Genomic DNA, 26,973 nt, shown 5'->3' on the forward strand with positions numbered 1-26,973 from the left:
CAAGTTGCCTTTGGCAGGCATTCTCAAAAATACAATTTATTAATGTTAAAATGTGAACACTGTATTTATCATGGCTCATCCATTTAGAATTTAGTTAAAACTCTTAGTAAGTATGAACATGTAGAGTGACAGATACGTCTGTAATCGAGTAATTCGATCAAATTTCATTGCATGTTACAGTTATTGCGTGTCTGAACAGCGTGAGAGAACGTTGTAGCACAGTGGTATCTAAATGTAATCACATCGGCCTCCACCGCTTGTCAAAGCTAAAGAGGAGAAACTAACTGAGGCTTCAGTTTGCTGGCTAATTGGGCCCTGGTGGCTGACATCTCAGGCTTATGAGCAAAACAAACACCATTTCAATATCTCCACAACTGGACTCTTTAAACTATGATCACAGAGCAAAGTGGTTCCAATGCAAGACCACATCTAATTAATCAGGAGCTTTAAATGAAGTTAAATCCTTTTTTCTTTTTTTTACATCAATGGTGTGTTCAATTACCATGTGCGCAGTGGCACGCTTTAGATCTGGAGGACAGTTCATATGGCTGTAATTAGCAGGCCTTGTTAATGAAAGAGGAGGCAAATCATGCCCGGAGGTTGACTGTGCCATCGGTAGCAGTGGCCAGTGACCTCTGTCTCCTTGGTTTCCAATTATAACTGATATGTAGGGTAATTTCACTACATCCAAGCTTTTTTTTTGTTGTGGTGTAAAATATTGAGGTCCGAATTCTTACACACTGGAAGAATATATGAACGCAATTATTTTGACAACAGGTAAGACTGAAAATGTAAGCTGTACTTTTTTATCATGTATTATCTTTTCAACTGCATATTTAGTATATAAAAGGTAGGTTAAGACCTACATCTAACCCATATTAGTTATCAGTAAGGGCACCTACTGCAAAATAAAATGAAAAAAATCAAGTTAATTGAACATGATACAAAATGCGAAGGAAAAACTTTGGCTTGAACCAATAATGTGTCACAGTTCTGTTCAGACCAACCTGATCTCATGGGAATTCGTAACTATTTTACGAGGCGGCCTCTTCATATGAATTCGTATTTTGTAAATCAAAAACGTAAGATTACTAGGAAAAAAGCAATACTGAAGCCCCGCCCCTAACGTCACTGACGCGAAAGCAAATCGTCCTAAAATGTACAAATGAAATCGTGCGAATTCATTAGAATTAGCCTCATCTTCAATAGTTGCGTTTTTGCAGAGTTGTTCTGACAGGATCATAATGGGTAGGACAATGAACAATGCTAAATACAAATGAAACAAAACAAATGTCATTGTGGACAGAAAGAAACAGCCAAACAAACAGGGTTTTAAAATACTTTCCACATATTTTATTGTCAATGTCAAAGGTCTTGCATCCAATTAAGCTACTTAATTTTGGCACCAATTCATTTGTCACTAAGTAGAAGCTTCTGTAGCCAAATTAGGCGGCAGCCAATACTGACAAGTTTCCACAAGATGTGTATTAGAAAATATGTGTTGCGTTAACTTTTTAAACCACACTGTAGAACTACAGTAAAATATCAATCTAATCGCCTTTTTGTAGAAGCTCTTACGTTACCGTCTTGCTATTTAACCCTGTAGCTTTGTGCTACGCCACATTCCAGAACACCAGATACATACAGATTCATCTCAGTCCTATAGAATTTGTCGAATAGAGGTGTCCTAATTGTGTCCTTGATGAAAGGCTATTAATATTGAACACCTTTGCAGTCACCCATGTGTCTGCACTTTTTTTCAATGTAGCGTAAGACAAAAAGCAGATCTCTGCTTATCTCTAATGATACCTGAATCCCATGAGGTGAGGAGAGAGACTGCGAGCGGCTCCAGTAGATTCATCAAGCCAAATATTGTGTTCCTCTCTCTAGAGGCCGAGAGTCACATTGCATTATATCACTGTTAATTAAAATGAAATATGCGGTTAAATTATTCTGTGTATTGTTGCCTGACCGGGTGCACACGCGCTAAATGCGGACCATTCAGGCAACAACAGATAGCTAACAAAGGTGTCTGTTTTCTATCTCCTCTCTCTCTATCGTTTTACAAATTTCCACCTCTGTAGCTCTCATTTCTCAAGGTTCCACCTCAAGGGTACATGAGGCAGTTCAGTCAAGGGATGACAATACGCTGAGATTTCCCATGTTTATTAAGCAACATTGTTTCTTGATTATTGTTATAATGTGTCACCGAGAGGGCCGTCTTTTTCTATTAACATTGTTTAACATTTCCTGGCGTGATGATAAGCGAGACGGAAAACTAAACGCGGCCCACGTGACCGGTTATCAGCGCCGAGAGCTCGGAGGAAAAGGGTGACTTTGTTTCTGTGGCGGTCAGTGGCTCTACTCATCATCCTTTCATCTGTGTCTGGCCTTTCTGAACCTGGAGCCGAGCCTGTCAGGGCCACACCTGTAATGGAGGGACCTTTAACTCCACGCACACGCCCGCCTGACTCGCGCTGTACGTCTCAGTGCCGGTCCTGGCCCCTGTCCATGCCCCTGAGACTAGCCACCACCCCAGCTGTTAGCTTCATTTTAATGCGCTCCGAATAATATTAAAGCCAAATCAGTTGAATTTATTAATACGGACGGGCCCCCTAAGAGAGATACTTTTAAAGACCAGTGACTTAATTTAAGCTCTTAAAGGCTACCCCTGCACACTTGATGTATTGCGCGAAATTACGGCTGGGTGTCATCGAGCGTGAATACACCCACTGTGTAAATAACATACAGTATATACGACGACTGCAAACAGCAACAAGCTTCCTCCGGCTGAATTGAAGTCGTGACTTTCTAATATAATTAATATCTTTTTTCCCTACTGTCTGTAATCTTTGTTCTCCATGTTGGCTAGTCTTTGTTTATCTACATACGCTGTTGACATGGTGCTTTTCCTTTGAAAGTACAGACTTGGGATTTTTCTTCGTCAGTCTAAGCATGTAGGTTAAGGTTTTCCATTGGTGTTGCCCACCCTGAGCAAAGTGAAAACAATCAGCCTTGCATTTGGATCTCATTAGTGTGTGATTCCAGGAAAGCCCTGAACGTTATTGGTGTCAGAGGCTGAGGTCTGACCTCCACGGTCTCAATACAGAGTCCCTCCACGACACCTCGAATCTCTGCCGTGTTTTTATTTTGGCTTGCTACTAAGGAAAACAAATAGCCAAAGCAAAATAACGTGACACCTGTAAGTTAACGAGAACCTTTTGCTTACAACAACTCTGCGGGAATACACATCTGCGGCGAGGGAGGGCCACTACACTTTACTGAAAGCATCCGTACAACAATAATTGTGGATGGGGTTCTGAATGGGGCGTCCGTATTCAAATGAGACTCGTCTGGCATTCCTTCTGAAAGATAATGCGGCACACCTGCGAAGGAACGAGTGCTGCATTCTTTCTTACTCGCAGTATTTGCCGCATTTTAGTTTGACGCCCGCTTCGGGGCTGCATATCAGAGCAGTGACTGCTTTATAAAAAAGAAAGAAAAAAAACAGGTTGTATGGGTCCTTGCGCACAGTCTGCCCATGGTGCTGCCTGAAGGACTACCATGGAAACAAGGAGTGCGACAGGCTCTGGGGGACCTGCCACAGCTGCAGGCACTTCCTTTCTGACAGGCTGATGAAGACATCAGCTTCATGCAGAGCAAAACAACAACTATTGAGGGAGAAAAGAGCAAGAGAGAGAGAGAATGATGCAAGCAGTGTTAACTGCTGTGTGGATGAAATGTTCATTAGTGAGCTTGTGGAACATACAAGAAACTATTTGGGGACCATATTTCCTATTTAGTAATCTATAGAGATTCACTCCCAGGAGAGCGAGGCAAACTAATCATTTTTTTAAATGATTTGCTTTATAAACAGACAACAGAGAAGTTGAAAAAGTTATTTCTTTACGCACTATAATTATCTCTTACTTGACTAAATAACAAGACAGTTGTTTCGCTGCACACGCGATATACTGTATCTAACCTGCTGTGTTTACACAGGGTTTAATTATTACAGCCAAAAAATAACAGTGACAATTAATACTAATAGCGCAAAGACAGTTTGTAGCAACAAAGAAATAAAACAGGTTTTGTAATAGTGTAACTATTATTCCCGAAGAAATGTAAATACATAAATACAAAAACGGATGTATACATAAAATATACAATATAATAAATATACAACAATTATGAGAATGGTATATTTTAATTATTTAATAATCATATACATATATATATATATATATATATATTCATAAATTATGATATGATTAAAATTATTATAGGCCTACTATATACGACATATAATATAATATGAATAATGTACATATATAAATAATGTCATTATTAAAATATTAAAAATGATAATATAATACATTTTTCAGTCTTTAAACCTGGATACCTGAATGAATATTGTACTAAAAAACAAATGCAGAAGACTGCCCTGCATCTGAGGAAACACATTTAAACACTTTGTACAGTTTTGTCTCTTTGGCTTTCAATTTGACTTTCTTGTCGAAAACTTCAAAGTGTAAGAATTGTATAAAGCCAGTTTGCAACAGTAATAACAATAAAAAAACAACATGAACTGTCAGTGATAAATGCTGCATCTCTCCTAACTTAAAAGAGATGACAACTGGCAGCCTTTCATTTCATTTGGCTTATCAAGACTTTTTTAAGCCTTTAATTTTTGAAGACCACTGCTTTCCTCCAGTATAAACACTTCTCATCCATTTAGAGGCTTGCTTTCAAGTTTTGGTGCTAACCCGATGACCAGATCTTTCCTGCAAGCATTGTTTAATTGGTTTCACCTCACGCAGACATCTGATGGGGTCTCATTTAGTGAGCTAAGGGACGCTGGCCCTCCCCGCTCCCCCTCTCCGTGGCCCTCCAGTAGAGTCGTCGCGGGCGTAAAGGATGGAGCTTGTGTGTGGGATTTCTTCCGGCGGAGAGTTGCGGGTCACCTCCACTCCCCCTTGCTTTGAAACGGACCCCTGGTGGCAGCTCCTGGGAGAGAACCGTGATGTCTCTATCAGACTGTCAAAAGAGATAGCCCGAGGCTCCAGCAGGTCCCTTAGAGCCAATCAAACTCTTCACGCCGTACCAACTGAGGCTCCTTCAGCACCAAACTGCAGAGGAGTGAATGGAAAGAGAGAGAGAGAGAAAAGGAGGGGCCAGGCTGGGATGCTGAGCGCTCCAATCAGTCTTAACAAACTCCCTGAGCTGGGGTCTCGGGCTCATCTGTATGGCGAGAACCAGACAGAACGGCTATTTTTACAAAGCGTTCGCTCAGTTATTTACCTCGCTCAGTAAATTATTGAAGAGGAGAAGACAACCGGGTGAATTCAGGAAAGTTTTCTTTCTTTCGAATAAAATAAACTTTTCCAACTTAGTCTGATAAAATTGTCTTTGAATGCGAGTGAAGAGCAAAAATCATAAATACCAGGTCCAAATGAACACTCACTGCTGTGTGATGTCAATTAATATGTTAATATCAAGTTAATAATCATTTGAAATCAATGCTGTGAATGCCAACATTCAAGATACATCACTTTGGAAATGTTGCTTTCTATAAAAATGACTCTCTGATGGAGGAGAGGGTAGAATATGTCTGTAATACGAATAAATAAGTTGATGAGGCAGGAACTCTCCATTTGCTGTACTTGAAGCCCCATCACTGGTGCTAACACTACAGACTGATGGGTCTAGTAGAGAGCCATTAGGCACTGAAGGTGATTTTAATGAAAATGGGAAACACTAAGTGCGGGTGTGGAGTGTACATACACACTCTCTCTCTTTATGTTAGATGAGCTCTCTCATCTGGACCTTGTTATTGTCAGCGAACTACAAAAGCGGTGCATTAGCCGACTGCTCTGGACACACCGAGACTTTGATGTATTCTCCATGAGCAGAGCTAAACAGTGACCAGCATCCTCTTCTGAAGTGCGGGCTGAGTGATAATGCGGCCGTGTATTCTCGCCGAGGGCATCCTTTACAACAAACACAATGGTAGAGAAGAAAAACACACTCAAGAAGTCAAACTTTAAGTTATCGTCTTTATTTTATTGTTATCTGCTACATAAATATTAAATTGATAGGAAATCAAACATGCTAGGCTCCGTTTACAATAAAATTATTATAATAAATTACATTTAATGATTGACTATTGACTACTTGAATATTAGAATCATCTTTTACATGAAATATATAGTAAATATTTCACCCTCATTTGAAGATCCTGCTGTACACACAAACTACAGGAAGCATGTTTCGTGCTATTTGTTATGTGGATCGTTTTTCTTTTGCTAAATGAACCAGAATGTGGTCCCTAAAAAGACATTAATATATGAACAGTACAGCACAAGTCATTTGTTTGCTGGTATTTCTTTGTGTTCCAGTCCGACCACATGCAGAGTCCGACTTTACCATCATGCGCTCAGACGCTGTGACCACGTGAGTCAGTGTGGGCCAAAGGCCCCGTCATAAGGGGCCCCTCTCTCTCACTCTCTCTCTCATACACACACACACAAGCACAAAGTCAAAAGAATACACCTTCGTGGAAACACGGATGGTTTCGTACAAGGGTCTGTTCCACTCGCACGGGGCATTATGACTTAAACAGACCGTGTCTTGAAACGTCGACCGTCCCTTTCATCCGACACGTCCGCCGGGCTTCAGCGCAAGCGTTTCTTTTTCACCGGGCCCTGGTTGCCGAGCTCGGCTCTCAGCTCGCTGTACTGCACCTGTAAAAACAAACAGCTCTTTGGTCAGAGGCAGGTAATCGGAGCTGAGCCCTGCTCACAATAATGGCTCCCCTGAGGAGAGCTGGTGCAGGGGGAAAGCCAGGCGGGCGAAGCTGTAATGAATCATTTTTTAAACACAGGAGCAGAGGGGATTAATCACAAGGAGGAAAGATTTGAAAAGTCAAGGGTTTCTTACCGACACAGCGGTGACTACACCCCCCCCACAACTCTATGGGAACTATGCTGAAGCACACATGGATTGGGCGGGCGAGCGGGCCTGCTGTCTTAGGTCCTTGCGAACCGAGGAGTTTGCGAGTTGTGTCCTTCCTCGGAAAAGTTTGTTTGAGACTAATTATAGCAGCTTGTAGGCAGGAGGAAGTGTTCGCACGGCTCTGACTGGGGCATTGCGGTTACAGATGATCACACGGTTCCTCCGCTCCACGCAGCTGAACATGCTGTGTACTTTACTTTCATTGTGACGACCTTCACCTTCCACCCCAGTTCACCCCCTGCTAAAGCAGAGTTTTACCGAGCTATGAGAAACTGAATAAAGTTTTTTTCTTCAGTTTGCATCTGAAACAACACATCTGCGTAGCACTATTACGCTGCAGTTAAACATATTCAAAGCCACCGTTCACTGATAATGTATGAGTTTTTTTTCCAAAATTAACATTAGTAAATCGCTGCTGTCCTTCTGAAACGTCACATCTCCATATTTCGGGATTTTTATTTTTGCTATAAATCATTAGTCACCCTTTTTGTTTGTCACTGTGTTTTACATTTATGCATTTGGCAGACGCTTTTATCCAAAGTGACTTACATTGCATTATACTATACACTTGTTTCTAAGTATGTGCAATCCATGGGATCGTACCCATAACCTTGGCGTTGCTAACGCCATGCTCTAACTGAGCTACAGGAAAGTTTTGCAGGAAAGTTTTGCAAATATCTAACCAATAAAAAGTGCTTGTCAACTTTAAAGGAGCTGTATGTAACATTAGCGGTTAGTAGTAGCGGCTGAGCTTGGTATCACAGTCCAAATTCAAAATATTGGTGAGGGGTTTTCCCCGCCCCTTCTCCTCCTCAAACCGCACACTCACAGGAGTTGCCAGACACTTACAGGTGTGTAATGGAAAGCATAAACTCTTACACTGTAGATTTATTTGATAATTTATACGTTTGCAGTGGTTTTGTTGTTTGCAAATATAACCCAATCAGCAGCTTGTTTCAGAATTTGCCATATTGCTGTCTCGTTTAAATAACCGTAATAAAATTGTATATTACTCCTCGTAAGGGTGGCCATGACAACCGCACCACCGCAGTGGTAAAGTGCCATGACGGTGGTGAACTGCCACCGGCGGTAGTGCACGTCACTGTGACAAATATAAGTGTAATAAAAATGAGAGTTGCGATAAGGATTGCTATTTGTAGCCTTTCAGTCGTGGATGGTTTTATTTAAAAGATCTTACATTAACACAGAAATTATTGGCATACACGGCAAAACCCAGGTTATTCTGCGGGTTCTGCAATGGATCTTGTGAAATGAACAGATACATAAAGTCAAAACTGTCTATGACCAGCTTGCTTAGTCTCAGAGCGCGCGCAGGTTTTGCCGCAGTTGTGGAGAGACATCTATTCATTTGCGCTCCTGTGCAAATATTCTGAATGTGCATTGTACATATTTTAATCTGGACAATGTGAACGTAAGTTTTCCATCAACGAGTAGGAAAAAGTAACGTGTTATGGCAATCTGAATAGGAAAGCCAAGGTAGGTTTAAACTGTTTGTTTCAAAAGGAATTGTTAAGGACTGTAAGGGTTAATACGTGACTGACTGAAGTTATCACTGCAACAACAGCTTTTTTATTTAATATTTAACTTTCTTATATCTTTTAAGTTTTCATTATTTACTGATGTTTATTTAAATGTTTTATATGCTGTAGTGTGCCGTTTCACTGATGGATTTGCGCATTAAACATGGACAGATGTTTCATCCTCATTTATTTATGTATTTCAGATATCATATTTCAATTTCAAGTATTTAACTATTTAACAATTTCAAGTATTTAAATAAGGTCTATATTTCTCTTCCACTCATCATGTGGTTGCTACATGCAAATATAATAATAAAAATATTATTTATATAAATGATATATATATTTCCCAACCACCGCACCACCGGGGTTGATTTGTCCATTACAACCGAAACAGCCCTACCTGTAAATTGTAAAAGAATATTGTAATCCTTTCTAAATTTGCAAAGTAATGGTACCGGAAAGGGTGGAATCTGCTCTGACCCAGATTGTTTGTTTGCTGCAATATGCAGTGATTGGCGCAAACTGGCAACCGAGCTGTCGAAATACACCAGTGGGTAAATCGTCAGTGGGCGGGGTCACACGGACCAAAACAGAAACAGACATTCCGGAACGCACATTTCAGTGTGGAATAACTGGCTATAGCGTTGTTTTGTGGACAAACCAATATACGAACTTAGCATGTTTCCTAAATGTCTACGAACATATTAAGGTATTGTTTTGATTTAATACAGTAAAATTATTACATACAGCTCCTTTAACAACACAGTATGCGATCATTGAAAAGTTCAGTGTTTTTTCCATTTCCTGATAAACAGTGAATTTGGACATACAAGGTTTCAGAAGGACAGCAACAAAATGCATTAGCTAACATGACCAAACAATGAGCAATACATTTTTCAGCATATTTATCTTTGTTTATGGCAATTCAATGTTCATGTTCATTCGTAGTGCATTAAAGGGATAGTTCACTAAAAAAAACTGAGCTGTCAAACGATTAATCGTGATTAATCGCATCCAGAACAAAAGTTTGTGTTTACATAATATTTATCCATGTACTGTGCATAATAATGTTGTATTTATAAATACAAACACAACCACATGAATGCATATTTAGGAATTATTTAAATGTATTTATTTATATTCACCAATAATTGAAATGATAAATAAATGTTTATACATTTTTTTATTTTTCTTAAATATATGCATGTACTGTATGTGTATGTGTTAATAAATACAAAATTATTATGCACAGTACACAGATATATATTATATATATATATATATATATTAACACAAGCTTTTATTCAGGATGCGATTAATCGCGATTAATCGTTTGACAGCCCTAAAAAAATAAAGAAAATTATTTCATTATTTACTCAGCCTCATGTCATTTCAAACCTGTATGACTTCCTTACTTCTGCAGAACACAAAAGAAGGTATTTGGAAAAAAGCTGGTACCCAAACAACTTTGGCCCCATTGACTTCCATCATACAGACACAAAACCACTGAGATATTTCTCAGAATATCTTTTGTCATATGCATGTTTTGAATGACTTGAGGGTCAACGAATGATGAAAAAATTCATTTAATTTCATTAAAAAGTTACATATTTTGGCTTTTACAAATGTATTAGTAAATGTTTCAAGTAACATGAACTAAGATGAATATATGCTGTAGAAGTTTTGCTTTTAGTTACTTCATGTTATGCATTAACTAATGTTAACATATTGTCAAGCGTTACTAATCAACTGGATGGGGGGTTTCCTGAGCATAAGTGTAAACACATCTACAGTACATAACCTTAAAGTCCCTGTGAACCGGAAGTTGCCATCGTTTTAACTTCCGTATTTTGAAGCATTTCCGAGTGAAATGGAATTTCTAATGAGAAAAATAGTGGGCCTGGCTTTCATCTTTCTCTGAGATTTGATTGGATGTATAAAAACAGCCGTTACATTATGAAATGGAACTGGCAGCAGACTGACAGTTGAAGGGGAGGAGTTAACGGATGCTCCACCCAAGCCGTCTAATATACGTCATTTAAGATGGATAGTCATTACAGGAAGGGAGATTTCTCATCCCAGACCACCACGCAGTCCAAACTACACTCATCATCAACAAAGTTCAAACTATGGTATGAGGCCTACGGGACTCAAAAGCATGAAGAATGTGTCCAAATCCTTTTCTTGTTTGGTTCTCTCCAAAACAATAACCTGGAGGTGTATCTGTAAGGTAGGGACTGCACACTAATTACCAGGCCCTGATTATGAGAATGGGAGATGGAGGACGCGGGAACAAAGAGAGCCACGTCGCCTCAGAACATGAAACTGTCCTCACAACCGACAGATGCTGCTTATTTTAGGACAGAGGGCCGCCGTATGAAGTCCAGTTTTGAGGGTATGCGTTTGAAGAACCGCACGGGCACTAATTGCCAAGTCATTTCGGGAGCCGTGAGACAGGAGTCAATTTGAGCTTTTGTTACATGCTGTTTATCTGTGCCGGCTCATTTTTAGCATAAAGGTTCGGACGAAACGACAAACGGCTCTGGCTCCGTAGTGGATTCGAATACCTTTTAGGTCTGTCTAGGTATAGTTAATGACGGAGAACAGGCAGTCATGCAATATTAGCGGTGCTTTGTTTTTCCAAAGTGGCATATTTTGACATTTCGTTTTGCGAAAGATCATCCTGTCTTCCTTGCCTTCCATTTAAATGAACAGCAGGCAGTTCATCGAAGCACAAAAACATACTTCAAAAGGCTTAAAAACTCAGCTATGGTTTCCATCTTGTTTTGCCAACTTGCTGCTCCACATGCCAAAACCAGTGTGTCATGCTGGCTTCATCCAACTGCACAGACATATGTTAACGTAAAGTTGCAGAGGTTCGTCCCAGGAGGATGGTCTGAGCCAATCGCTCAAGCTATCCAGTCTTCTGCTGAGCGAAGTATTGACTAGAGTTTAATAGCATTGTTGATGGAGAGCAATGCGTCCCACATCCTAAACGAAACGCTTCCCGACAGCGTCCCGCTCTGTATCCCGGGTACGAAAGATGAGCAGCCACTCTCTCAGCGCCGGGCTGTATGGCCGCAGGCTTGTGATGTAACCCTGAATGACATATCAGCCATGGATAATGTTTCATCGCATATGGCGCTCAGCAGGACAGCGTTGGCTCAACACTTCATTAATCGAGTCCTCCAACCTGATGTGACGGGGCCGTCACACTGTCAGTGTGCAGACACCGACCCCTTAGCCAATCGCTGAACCCTCGACAGCATCCTTCTTTAATCACAGGCCGACAAAACTGATAATCAGGGACAAGGCTGCAGCGATACGGCCGAGGACAGATGAGAGCAGACCCCATCCAGGCAGCCGAGTGACTCCATCAAAACACGCTGGGAAATAATTGGGCCGGGGGCCGCCTTTAAAGGCGCGAGTCCATTAATAATCAAACACAGCCAGAGGAAATATCCTGGGTAACACTTGGGAATTCTGTTAGAGCAAATAATGCAGACATCTTCAGGGAATTCCTTCCTTGTCTCTTTCCCTCCCTCCCTCATTCTCTCTGAATGTAAAACTGGACCCTTACCTTTTGAACATCAGAAGGGACCCTCTTGAGATAATCCAGTATTTCATTATTGTCAATGGCATATGGGCTGCGAAGCTTCTTGGTAAATTTGTTAACACCTGTGAAAACAAGCGTGCATTAATAAACGCATCCGCCGCACCTGCAGGTATCTCACTGACGACAGAGAACAAAAACCTTGACCCAACAAACATTTGTCTCATGTATGAATGCATATTTGTATATCATTTTAATCGCATGTAACCACATAGCTACCAATATGGTCAATACTGCTTACACTATTGCTATTTTTCATGACTTCACAATTGAAAGTTCCATAAAAACTTTACATTGTTTCTTTCTCTACGATTTCCAAAAAATTGAAACATTATTCAAAGCCTTGAATAGGCTTGTTTATTGGATAAATTACATTTAATCATGTTTACAGCATTAATAATAGCACAGTACTATTTAACACATTTTACCATGTCTAAACCACAAAAATCACAGCGAAAACAATAAGCTGTTTTGTTACAATTTGTTGTGTATTAAAACAATATTTGTTTATATAATGCCAAAATAAATGTCAATTAATGTTACATTATTTGCACAAAGTATGTTGTACACAAGTTTTTAAGGGGGACTTTTTAAAATTAATTTAAGGACAAACTAAACTAAACAATGTTTAATTCTTTCATAATTTATTTTCATATTTCATTTAGCAATTAAATTATTTAATTCCTAAAGTCAACCAAATGAAATGCTTACACAGATATAAACTATTAAATTAAACGACCACCTTTCTTTTCGTTGTGTTTACTATAAAAGCAATCTTCAGTAAGTATGAAACCTTAACGTTTACTTGACCTTGGCCCAAACTGACGTGAACATCATAAAATTCTGCCTGCACTCGCTCGCTCTTTTTCTCTTACTGATCATACAATATCAAACTTTCACAGCAGATCATGTTCTTGATTCTGATCAGCTGTCACAGATAGACCTGTGGAAATGGATCACTTTTTAAATAGCTTTCGTCAGGCGTCAGTAAAGGGGTTCGCGCTCACAGCTCGGATGGTAAAGCTTGATTCTTTCTGAATCACCTCCGCATGTCTTCCATTGAAAGGAAAGTGGAGACAGCTTAACAGAACCACTGAAGTATCACGCGTGATCGGGTGAAAAGGCTACACATGGTGTCTGGCCTACTTACCCCACAGTAAAACTATGTACCGCAGCGGGACGAAGTATAGGGCAGTAGTGGTCACAAACAGAACCAGGCAGGCCAGGAAAGACAAGAACGGTACAGACCAGTTGAATGTGCTGTCAATAGAGACATAAATCTAATTTAATATATACACATTATATACTCATTATACCACCTTATGTATATTTTACATTATATAATGCATACAGCATTTAGTTCTGCCAATAAGTTAATACCAGTTTACTCACTGCAAAATCTTTTACATGTTACCCCTTTAAAAAAAAATTAAATAGCATATTTTTTATTTAGTGCTACCATGATATAGCAAATATAACAAATATTTTCATACAATAATGTACATAAAATTGTGTAACTCTTTCACAAAATGTTACATTTTCTCTCCTTTTTAAGTCGCTTTGGATAAAAGCATCTGCTCTATGCATTAAAATAAATGTAAATAATAATACAATTTACAGTTGGAAGTTTATATCAATAATGTTTGAATAAATTTGTGACTTTTGTTGTGCTTTTATCCATTTTTGATTGCAGGTTCTAGTAGCTGTTCAATGCTTATATAGACGGTTTAAGCAGCAACAACATAAACAATCACTGCGTGGCCCAAACTTAACTTCTGGTAGACTGTTGAGTAGTTTTAATTTAAACGAATACAGTTAATATACAATAAAATATTACTAAAATTATTATTAATATAAATTAAATATAAAATAAATAGTTATATTATGAACAAACACAGACCAGAAGTTAACTTCTGGCCAGCACGTCTGACCGTCACAACAGAATTGTTAACAAATCCTTTTTCCATCTGTTCAATTTCAACTTGCATTTTTAGTATGCTAAACCTCGTACAGATTCTGCAACCGGTGTGTAAACTTATGAGCGCAACTGTATTTGTACTTGAGAAGAGGTATATAAAATGATGACTTTTCTTACTTTTTCACTCTTTCCCCAAAGCAGGCCACTTCATCTAAAGTGTTTTGAACTGTAAGCACAATTTCTTGAACCATGTGGATTTTTTCCATCAGTCCCCTTTTCTCTGATTCCTGAGGAGAAAGAAAAAAGAGGACAGACACTGATGAGGGAAGTCAGCTGCTAGAAGCCCACAAAGGAAAAGCCGTTTATTTCCAAAGTGCCATCACCAGTATTTCATCTAGTCAATGGCCTGTAATGAGCTCCGGTAACATCTCAGAAGATGAAGAGAATATGTCTGCCTCTCCTCCGGCACCGTCACAGAGCTCTGAGCATCCGTCCGTCGGACGCAAACAATAAAGATGCATCACAATCAAAATTTGAGCGGAGGGGAAAGATGTAAAAATGGCAATCAAAAAGCACAGAGAAAGAGGGACTCGGGAGTTCGAGAATACAGACGGCGCAGTGCGCCGACATGTGAGGTCGTCTAATCCGCAAGTCTCTGCTGGGCAAGTCTTGGCTCGCTTCCTGGGGTGCAAGCTTTTTCGAGTACCAGTTTTTGGCACATGAAAGCGAAGAGTTGCCCACCTTATGGCGCGATTGAGCGCAGGGTTGAAATCATTGGATTTAGCGTTTTCTATATCCGAGCTCATGGGAGAAAGCTTGCATTGTCTAAATGTAATCTTGTTATACAGAGCAATGTTTTTACTTCTTGTAAGAGAGATGGGAAATCCCATTGCCTTCTTGTATTTGATGCATCACACAGTATTGGGTTGCAGCCTAATTCAGAGACATGGGCTAAATGGACTTTCCATGAAAAAATAAAGGGAAATTCTATTCCATTTTACTTAAAGAAGATTGCTAGGGTAATCTAACGTCCAAAGCAACATGATCACATCAGAGATTCCTCCAGAATAAGAGCCCTTGAGTATAGTTCTCCAAAAGGAGAAGAGAGAGAAAGCTCTCACATCAAAAGGAGGAAATAATGACAGGAATAATGACAGAAATACAGACGGCGTGTATGGGGGGTGGTGAGAAAGACAGGCGTACGTGATAAAGCAGTGTATATGTTTATGTAAGCGACTGTCCCCAGACGGCGGCCCTTGAGAGTCGGCCCCTGGGAAAGCTCAGCTTAGACTCCCGCTGTCATTCTCCATTCGGCCCCAGACACAGGAAACCATAGGAAACCAGCCATGCCTCCACTCAACACACCCTGTCTACAGGAGCAGCACACAGCGTGTCCTGACACAGAGATCGGGATATAAATCAAGCAAAAATCAACATGCCTCCTGTTATGAGTCAGTTAAAACCTTTGCTTTGTGTGGAAAATGTAAATGGAGGATACAGCACATAAAAAGATGTATTATTTCAGCGCATCCACTGTGTTTGACATCAGCTTAAATATCCTTACTGTTTCTTTGCACAGTCAACAACACAGATGTCTACCAATCGCGTGTGTGTGTTTGTGTCCAAAGTTTATTCTACTCTCAAAAATCCAAAAAAGAAAACAAAAGTTTTCGTCATTCATGTCCCCGAACCTTCTTGAAGTCATTCATCTCTTTTCCTGTGCGCCTCTGAGGTGGAAGAGATTTTAGCAGACATAAATGATCCCAGTTACACATCTACTGATTGGAAAACCTGTGTCAGATCATATCCTCAGTTCAGATGAAATTGTCAAATAACTTTTATGTTGGCTTAAAGGGAACAGATTGCACAAAGGTAAACAGAAAACGACGTTTCACCGGGATGCTCGGCACAATCAAAACGCTGCAAAGGCAAGGTTCATTTAACATTCCTTTAATTGAGTAAATGGCGTCAAATTTGAATATTCATTCAAAGCTGGTGCAAATATTCGCGACTCGCTTATTCCACAATGGATTAACCAGAGGAATGTGTCTAAATAAAACACCTGCGTTATTGGAATTAGTTCACAAAATGTGGTGCAAATGGTTTGTTATAACCGTTAAACGCAGTGAGCACAAAATACTCCCAAACATGATCATGACATCATCACTCTCGTGTTAGAATAAGAGATATAGGTTGAGGGTTTGAAGACCTCACCGATGGTACTCGCGGGATGAAAATAGGGGGTCAGGTCTAGTCAAAGCGTGGTCCTCTCTCTCCAGACCAAAGAGCGTTAGGTGACCTTATGCCAAACTAACAGGGCCTCCCGGTCATGTGGGACTCCACGTAGTGTTTTTTTCTCTTTTACCCTGTCGTTTTCTGATGCGATTAAACCAGCGCCTATGCGCTCGACACAATTGATACCGAAGGCAAAAGGGAGGTTTCATCACACTGCGTGATTTGTAAATATCCCTCTTTCTCCCCCAGGACAGATCTGTGCTCAAAGAGCAGATATGTTGTGTATTATTTCTGCAGTATCGCAGCCTCGCCTATCGGCTTTCTTTAGCTTCATTCCATCGCATCCACGCCATTGAGCTGCAGGTTTACATATTCTTTTCCTCCTGGGGAAAGCACAGTGAAAGCAGGCGGTAATCGTAACCCTCTAAGAGGGGACGGCCTTTATCCCCGCGTTAACCAAAGACTGGGAAAAAAGCACAGCCTTTGAAGTTATCAAATTTAACACCGATCGTTCTTCACCCTAAAAACATTAGCCGTGATGACTTTGATAGGAAACATAAAGCTACACTGTTTGATCTGCCTGCGTGATACCCAACTCTGAAGTCAAAGAGGAAAAACATAACAGGACTTTGAAACAAGCCACCTTAAATTAGAGCTGACAACTTAAAATAAACATCGACAGCTGGGTAATTAAATAAATGAAAGGAGATATTTCATTGACACAAGCCGTGAAAGCGTGTAAAAACATGACACATAATGTCAGCAGAGAAATAGAACTCATTCTGATCATCAAAATAATCGTGACATAAATAAAAATATATGCACGGGCTGTCCAAAAATGGAAATGTTTTTATGGCTGAAAATTAAAATAATTGTACAAATACGGATTACACCAGAAAACATTTGAAATGAAACTAATATCATTTTTATAGCTTAATTCAAACAACCCATATTTTATAGGTCTTAAATATAAATCCCATATCTCTGATTATTTTCTATGACCACAGACATTTCAAGATATATTACAATTATTTAGCTGCTGGCCGTAAGCTAATGTGCTCGCACATTCATATCATGTGTTTCATCTGTGAATTATCTGCTTGGCTTGGACATGAGTTAGAAGAGGGATCTGTTTTTAACAGAGGGGTTTCTCTCAACAGATAGCCTGCGGACATCATAGCGGAATATATTGAGCACATTATGGATATGAATCCTAGGCCCTAGCCATACAGCGCAGAGGTCACCGCTCGGAGGCTTAGCGCTCCGCACTTCCGCACATCAGAAAGTCAGAAAGCAATAACACATTATCTTCCTGTTAACCCGTTCTTCACCGGACCAGACAGTGTAGAATAAAGTGATTATGTGCCTGCCCTACCTCATTATGAATTTATTCAATGTTCAGCATTCAGACTTTGACCATTGTGACCGTTGTCAGGGATCCATTCACACACCAAAAACACGGATGCATTTTACATTTCTGTACTACTGTTTCCTAATGATTGAATATTTTAGGAATAATTGGATCTAAGCAGATTTGTGAGAATTTGTAATTAGTCTAATGACTCATTTTAAACGTAAAAAATGAAACGCGGGAGTTCAACTGCAGTCCAGCCTCCCTATTTAGCCATGCCTGCTGCAAAATCCTTACAATGCCTCTATTCCCAAGTGGAAGACAAACTTCAATTAATGATGCCGTTCTGTGCTTATTTCTGCGTTTCAAAGGACCACGGCAAAGCAACCAAATCCATTTGTCGTATGAGAGAGAATTCCCAGAGGAGCGGTGTGAAAGTACTACAGGGAAAATGTGCATGCTGAATCGCCTGTCCTCATTTGAAACAAATTTAAGTCGCAGGCCTGAGTTAAATGTGGTATTTAAAGGTACAGTGTACGGTCCGGCTTAGCCGCAACCCCAAGGACAGCTCGGGGAACTCTATAAAAGTCAGCGGTTAATCAAAAACCAGGCATGAAATCAGCAAAATACCTTTTCATCCTCGTCTTCGTCCTCAACCACGGACATGTTCTCCTGCGAATAAAGGAGAAGAATGAGAGTTAGAGCGGCTAAGATTGTGACACACATGGGCAATGGAGCATTTTTTTAACAAACACCTCGTAATGAAACCTTCGCTTGTATATACACCCCCATTGGGAGAGGCCCTGTTGCCGTAGCAACTGCCTCTCGAGTGACCTCGCACAAAAGGAGGAGGTGAATGAGAGGGGCCTTCCTCGCAAGAGCAATGTCACAACCAAGCAATCTCATTTCTTCAAGACGTAAACACATACACACATTCGCACATGCACCTGAAACCAAAAGGAAAACATTTAATCTCGCTTGTTCGGGTGCCTAGATCTGTTTCTATCAATCAGCCCTGACCCTCTCTGGGTTCTGAATGTAACTGTGGTGTGGATTGGTGATCTGTTTCTGCTAGGCCGTAAGGGTTTTAACACTGGGGAGAGAACAGCCCCGCCCCAAGTATAGCCCTGTGATGGGTAAGAGATACACAAAGAGCTGATGCATTGTGGGTAAGGCCTGAAACATGGTTTACTGAGCCCTGCGGAGATGGAGGTCACGCAGAATGTGACTTTGATGTTAAACTCACAACAAGACGTGATTGAAATCTTAACCTTTGTTATTGCTGGATTCATAAGCAACGTGGATAAAAAAAACATGCATTACAAAATCAATGTTTTCCACTAATACTGTATAAAAGCATTCTACAATTTAACATTTCTGTCCCCACTAAACTGTTTTTTCTAGATTTTCTATTTAATTTCTCATAACAAATTCAAATCAACCACTATATGATCATTTCTTTAAAGGTCCAGTGTATAAAATTTAGCAGCATCTGTTGGTGAGGTTGCAAATTGCAACCAACGGCTCACTCCACTCCCTTTTGAAGCACTTTTGATGCACTGCAGCTAAGATGTCGTCATGTTTTCGCTTCTTTACAGAAGAAGATAACATATTTAGGAAATGCGCTCTAGAGTGGTTTGTCCGTTTAGAGCTACTCTAGAAACAACATGACGAATCCCGCACCCGCGACGTCATCAAACTGAAACGCGCCTGCGTGGAAAGTACTACCAAAGCCACTCCATGGAAAGCCTGCCACCTTAAGCTAAAAACTTGTAACGGCCAATGCTATCGGCGCGCGGAACGCAGGCAAGGAGACTAGACACCGGATATGATTGGCTGAGGTGCCTCTCGTGATCGATGTTAGCCTTTATGCTCCAATTGTAAGTATTACAGACCCATACATCTCCCTATCACAAAACAATCTTTGGTACTACCAGCGAAAACAAACTCAGCATGGAGACAGAAACGTATGCGTTCTGTAGCTGGAAGTACAATCATTATTTTGAGTTTATTTCTGTCAAAGGCAAGAACATTGTTGTGCGTTGTCGGTCATGTGGAGGAAAGCAAAACCCTCTCTCCCGCGAAAAACAACCTTAAAGGGCAGTACAGCACGGTTAAACTTCTGGAGAAAGTAACGTCACCGGGCACAGAGAGCAATGAATCAACTTCTACTGTCGAGTGCCAGGCTGCTATTAGCAACATGTTATGTTTTGTCAGACTAGTTTTTGCTGCTCTAACGCTGTTATATTTGTTAAATGACGAAGAAATCATCATAGAAATATGCAGAAGCACTAGATAAGATATACAAGTTATAAGAAACTAAGGAGAGACTTTTTACATTATGGAGTATGCAGGTTTAGAAATACTAGGAAACATATGAAAAAATGTTTTAAGTTAAAATGTCACAGAGTTTAATTATTATTTTTATTTATGACAGGCTTTAGTATGGAATAAGCAGAAAGAATGTATTCAAATAATTAAAGACGAGATAGAGTAGAGTATGCACTTCCCAATAAAGTTAGTCTTGAGAAGGCTAAAGAGGTCATTTTGTGTGGGGGTAGTAATGTAACGAGTAGTGTAACTAATTACTTTTGAAATAAAGTAATCAGACCAGTAACGTGATTACTTTTAAAAGGAGTAATCTGTAATTTAATTACATTTCCAGAGTAACTTGCCCAACACTGCCATAGTTATGTATATTATATTGAAATCTCTGTCAATAGATCCTCCAAAAATTGACACATTGGATCTTTAAATGGTACATTTTTTATATAAATGATAATAAGCAGTGCCATGTCACCTGCTGTCCGTCTGAGATTTATTCTACAATAGAATCTGTGAAGGTTTCAAACTGATGCCTGTCAGTTCTGCAGCATCTGAGTCACAAGCACTGAGTTATAAGGGACTGTTTTCCGTGCAGCCGAGTGGGCGAGATCACAGCACTTACCAAGTCCTGACTGTAGCTGGCCATGCCGGGTGTGATGTGAAAGTAGTTCCAGCCAATGAGCAGGAGGAGGAAGAGAGGCAACATGAACAGCTCCCAAAGCCACACTGACACCACAAATATCTAAGAGAGACAGAGAGAGAGAGAGGTTATCAAACAGGGTATGAGAATCGCAAACAGCACAGTTGGTAGTGCTGCCCACACACACACACACATATAGGCATTTCCTCTAACACGTCTTTCCAAGAGTTTACATCGGGAAAAACAACTCGGACTCGACACAGGGACTCTTAACCTCCTCGCAACGTGCCAAGCTGTATATCAGCATCTCGCCAGATCCTTCAGCACTATAAGGGACGTTGTGCCAGCATCTGTGTGTTCGGTCTAGGAGTGGCAGAAATTTAATATTTCAAAACCGCATTTGCATCGATTAACACTGTGCTGATGGTGTGTAATTCGGATGTGATAAAACACAGCGTCTGTTAGAAGCGAGGCCCCACACTTGCTCTGATGTACTGCATTTCAAATGCCTTCTGACTGTGGCACATTCCTGCCGCCTGACCGATAGCAAACACATATGGCCGCTGGAGGGGCGACGGTAGCGATTTTCCTTTCATCCGACGCAAACACTCGAGACCTCTGGAAGAAATAAGATGAATAATCCTTCACAATCCTGTAAGAGAAATAGGTATTTCTTACAGTGAAACACCTACAGCACCTCGCAGCACGCCACTAATTGGATGGCTGAATTTAAACCCGGCTAGCGGCAACTTAACAAGTCTGAGAAACAATCAGGCGATACGCAAAGGGATGACCGTAAAACAAGACATTCAGAGAAAACATAATTATAAAACGCGCTCTGCGCATTACGATTCAACCAATCTGTAATATAACATCTGCACCTGAGTAGTCCATTTTGCGGCTATGTATTTACGTCAACCAATTTGATCAATGCACTGCTTCCAGCACAGTAAATAACCCTGTGATGCATGAATTATTAAATCACAAAGGAAAACAATATCTTGATATTTATTTTTCCTCAAAATAGGATTTAAGTAGGATATCATCATTCCCGATATCTTGTTTGCAAAATGATGTGTTATGAAAGAGTTGAGCATCTGCAATGCCCAATGAACAAATATACTGTAGCGTTTAATGACTGGAGCATGCTACAGCTGACAGATGTTGTTGTCACTTATAGAAAGTAAACTACAATAAATAAATCAATATATAATATTTATCTTCAGGAGTGAAATAAAGTGATAATTTTGCAAGCCTTTTTGTGGTAACACTTTACAATACGGTTGTATTTGTTAAAGGGATTGTTCAACCAAAAATGAAAATTCTGTCATCATTTACTCACTCACACATAACTGTATTTATTCTGCTGAACACACAGAAAAAAATATTTGTAAGAATGTCAGTTACCAAGTATTCATTTTCCCTACTATGGCAGTAAATGGGGGATGAGATCTGTTTGGTTGCTGACATTCTTACAAATATCTCCCTTTGTGTTCAGAAGAACAAAGACCTTTATACAGGTTTGGAACAATCTGAGAGTGAGTAAATGGTTAGAGATGTTTTATTTTTGGGTGAACTATGCCTTTAACAGTAGTAAATGCATTAGCTAACATTATCGAACAATGAGCAATGTAGTCAGCATTTATTAATCCCTGTTAATGTCAATACAATTCGTTAGTTCATGGTGCCTTAACTAATGTTAACAGATTAAATGCTGAAATAACATGAACTACGATTAATAAATGCTATAGAAGTATTGTTAGTTCATGCTAGCTAATGCATTAACTAAAGTAGAACCTTATTATAAAGTTTTGTTTTGTCATGATAAAAAATAGAAAATTGCTTAAATGTCTTCTATCTACTTACAATACACGATTTTCACTAAACTCCCAAGAAAATCCATGTCTTCTGTCTGTATTCTTTGATAGAGCTGTCTGTAGATTGGAACTGACACAATCATCGCGGCAGACACAATATCTGTAATAATCCCAAAATGGCCACATATCAAATATCAGCCGTGCTGATATATCAGTCTGTCACTGATGTATTTTGTGCATTATCTATCATCTGCCAACCAATTAAATTATGATTGCATTTCATTAGGGTATTTCACAGTGCAATGCTGTTACAAAGTACATGCAGTGTGCAACATGAATGTGAATAAACATATTTAAAATCCTGTTTCATTTGAATATAAATATAAGTACTTTAAAATGGCTGTACCATCACAAAGAACACACAGTACCTTAACACAGAACACGCTTGCATTTACGTGGCAAGCTGGAGGCTTGTTGAAAACAATATGTTTGACTAAAGTCTGTGAAAAGCTTAAGTTAGACTGGGCCTGCAGGCCTTACTTTAGCATCAGTACAGTCCCAGCATGTTCCTGTCATAGCAAGCACTGGTCAGACATCCTGCTCCGGGGCAGTCTACCTACCGCCACTCCCTTGCACTTGAACACACGCACGCACACACAGAGCCACCAGCAATATATGAATCGTGCATAATGCACAGAACACTCGGACAACAACAGTGTACACTCTGGGATCTTTCTTAAATAATTCATTACAAATGTAGTCATGCTATATTATTTAAAGTACTGGCTATACTTTCATTTATTACATGCTCATGTAAGAATGTAATCTGAAAATGGTCTTAAAAAGTATTATACGTAAGCTTGTAAAGGAAGAATATGAAGAACATTGATGAATACTGTTTGGGTGTAAAAGAAATCATATTGTAGTCACTTCCACTTCTAAGACCCCATGCTGAGGGGTGGCTACCTCCTCCACGCTCACCCAGAGATGAACTCTACGGGCTCATCAACAGGTTAGCTGTCAGAAATGATACCTTCTGAAAGAAGTAGCGGTGGAAAGTGAGCAAGTGAGCGAGAGCGAGAGAGTTGGAAAATACTGGCATCAGCGCAGCAGGAATGTTGAACCCGCTTGGCCTGCCTGCGGAAGCTTCTACATTAACTACTAAAGTCTAATTGCCTGGTCGCTGTCTTCCCATGCGAGTCAACAGTGGGAGACCATTCATTTGCAGCCTGGGAGTCTAGAGAGAGGATCTGTCACAGGTATTCATAATCGTCTGCTAATGCAAATTTCCGCTCAAATGCTCACAGGCATGGTGGACAAGATAAAAGCACGAGGAAATATAATGCCTCGTGTCTAAATGTAGCATCTAAATGACCGGATAAACAAAACCTGCCAGAATGTTTTTCATTGCGTCCCCAATACAGATTATGCACGTGTGTCCGAGTGTGCTGGGTTTACATGCGCTTTCCCCAGTGCTAATAAAAATGTAAAGGATAACATGTGGGAAAGCCATTCCCAGTCCTTTCTTCAAAAGCAAAGACTTTAGATAGCCTATGGATAATACGCAGGGTTTGCGCTTTACCATTCCTGTTTCCTCAAATACGCTGCTGCTTCTGCTAAACAGACTAATCCTCTGCTAAGCTGTTTATGTTTTATTAGCAACAGATATCGATTAAAGGAGAGGGAGGATGAGGTAAAACCTGCCAGACTTTGAAGTTAATTTATATTGGAAAAGAAATCCAGCCATACAGTGTGATGGTCTTCCTTTAAGAAGTCGTGGGAGAGCAGTGATGTTTTACTGCTTGTCAAGTGCATTAAAAGCAAACAGGGAGGCACTCGTATAGTGCCGTCGTACATCATAAGATGAAGCTGATTCTCTCTCTTTATATTTTTTATAGGTAACATTGTAGTTAACATGTGGTTAACAAGCTAGATATTAGACACTTTTAACATGAAATAATATTCATATAAATTATATTAAATAATATTCATTGAGAGACTTCTAAACAATATATACACCAATTACCCAAGATATACACTTTCAATTATAAAGTCATACCTGTATATATTTTAACTAAAGATGTACTGATGCTAAATTTCCCAACCGATGCCGATTATTCAGAGTTCAGAGTATATCTGCCGATACCGGTCAAATTGATATTTTTGAATGTTCTTAATATGATTATTTAATATAATGACTATTAATATTGAACATCAAACTGGTGATGCAGATAGCTGAAAGTGTTTATTATCGACCGATAATGATATTTACTGTCCGATATATCGGTGCAGCTCTAATCCACATAAACAGTTAAAAGGACATAAAATCAAGAGGAGAGAGATGGATGGATGGATGGATGGATAAGCTTAATGTGGCAATAACCACTACACCAAATCTCTTACTGTACATAGTAAAGTTAACATCATATTGGTTGAAAAATCTAAGCTTGATTTGCCAAGGACCATCCGGAGAGAAAAATACTGCACTGCAATAATAACTGTGGTGTGCTGGAGTAAACTGGGCTGAAGACGTAAGGATCAGCAGAAGACCTAGCCAGGAGCAGGGCGACTCCAGCAGCAGGGTTAAGAACCGCCTGCCGGATTTGTTATACCATGCAGCTAATAAGATTCCGCTAAATGCATTTCTGAAGCTTCTGGAAATGATCCCCTGGTCAGAGGAATTCCTATACCTAATAATAAAGCACTCAGCGATTAAAAGTGTGAATAAAATAAGTCCTGGAGCTGAAGCCAGGCTGCAGCAGAACGCCACCCACGCTCTCTGGGGAGGGGGAGAGGAGACCCACAGCAGGAACAAAAGGACAAAGACACCCTCACTAAGAGTTTATACAATCCTGCAAATTGATTAAACGGCAAAGGGGTGGAGAGAGGCTACCAATCCAGACTACTTACTAATAAACTACACACGAGTGGTGTGGAGGGCTGGGAAAAACACTCCACGGCTTCGGCTTGTTTACATCACAGCAACACCGTGGGAGTACAATAACCTTCATCCATCTGAATTTTGAAGACAGAACATGAAGTTCATACAGCATATACACCACTTCGGAAGACGGTCCAGGAGAACTTCCTGTTTCAGTTTTTTAACATTGCACAAACGTTTGAACAGAATACAACCAACAGAACATTTACAACTGAATCAAAATGTTAAACGAATAACTTTAAGATTTAATTACGTATGCAAGATTTAAAAGTAATGCTGGACCAGTATTTATATCTTGCGAAGTGGACTATACACTGGGGTCCGAGAGTATGAACGCATTAGTAAAATATATTTTTTATTATATTTATTAAAACTGTGGTAACACTTAACAATAAGGTGCTATTAGTTAACATCAGTAAACGCATTTGCTCACATTAGCTAACAATGAACAATTTAGTGTTTCAGCTTTTATTAATCCGTGTTAATGTTAGTTAATGTCAATACAGTTGTTCATGGTGCATTAACTAATGTTAAGAGTGACAACGTTTGATATTAATAATGTATTAGTAAATGTTGAAATGACAAAAATTTAATATAATTGATATTAATATATGCTGTAGAAATATTGTTCATTGTTAGTTCATGTTAGCTAATGCATTAGCTAATTGTCAACAAATAGCACCTTATTGTAAAGTGTTACCAAAAGTGTTTTATTTGTATAACAATTTGAGCCGAACTGGAAAATTTCTGAGTATGTCCCTCTTATTTGCATTACACTTAAGATGGCACTGACACAAGTCCCGATCTATATTCCTTCAGCATGATTTAAGAACATTTCAAAGGAATCGCAGGAAATACTGTATGTTAACATGGTCCGTATTACAACTTTGTTTTCGTTTTATTAATGACCTAGAAAGGGTACATGGTCTTAAATTTCTTATACCAGAATGTTATTTTACATTTCCCAAAACACTGTTTGTTTCCAGGTTTAAATTAGATTTCAAATCCCATATATCTCAAGCTTAGACTTTTGAACCTCACTATATATCAACTTCCTCACATATACACACTGATGGGCTAACAAAACAGCTAATAGAGGTGGATTAGTTTGGCTAAAAGCATTTTCATAAGAGCACTATAAATTCATTCAGTGTTAATAAACATGGGAAGAAAGACAAGCTGAGCAGGAAGCATGTCTAAGTTTGAAGTGCTGGATGGTGATGTTGGTAAAATTTGGGAGATTTCTTTGGAAACATAACGAAAAGAACAAATTTAAGACAAAAAGCAGAAGTCAAACATGCATGACAACTAGAAAATATTTTTTATCCATTTAACATATAATGAAGCCAAACCAAATAACAACCAGAAGAAAAAAGTTTTACTGCAATTATTTTGATTAGAGGATATAATACAATATTAACTTTAATTAATTTTTTAAGAAGCACTTTAAATGGTTTACTCCGCCATTCAGAGCATTAATGCTTCAGATGTGCACATTTTGACAGTGGGAAATCTATTATGTGTATATACCCTCTTAAAGCAAGTGAGCACTAGCTAAACCAAGAGGGGATTTTT

At 39.5% G+C, this 26,973-nt stretch overlaps 1 protein-coding gene across 1 annotated transcript in view; it reads right to left on the minus strand.

Moving 5' to 3' along the window:
* Positions 1-6,057: 6,057 nt before the first annotated feature.
* The window catches only part of mctp2a (multiple C2 domains, transmembrane 2a), a 43,111-nt gene continuing 22,195 nt past the window's right edge, over positions 6,058-26,973 (minus strand). Inside the window, exons 18-23 of the mRNA XM_057348526.1 lie at positions 20,623-20,742; positions 18,306-18,347; positions 14,267-14,376; positions 13,322-13,431; positions 12,139-12,236; positions 6,058-6,743 (exon numbers count right to left, since the gene is read on the minus strand). Of these exons, the coding sequence (XP_057204509.1) occupies positions 6,675-6,743; positions 12,139-12,236; positions 13,322-13,431; positions 14,267-14,376; positions 18,306-18,347; positions 20,623-20,742 (549 nt within the window). The 3' untranslated portion in view covers positions 6,058-6,674. The remainder of the gene's footprint in view (positions 6,744-12,138; positions 12,237-13,321; positions 13,432-14,266; positions 14,377-18,305; positions 18,348-20,622; positions 20,743-26,973) is intronic.

This window comes from Triplophysa rosa, linkage group LG12 (assembly GCF_024868665.1).
Source record: "Triplophysa rosa linkage group LG12, Trosa_1v2, whole genome shotgun sequence".
NCBI lineage: Eukaryota > Metazoa > Chordata > Actinopteri > Cypriniformes > Nemacheilidae > Triplophysa > Triplophysa rosa.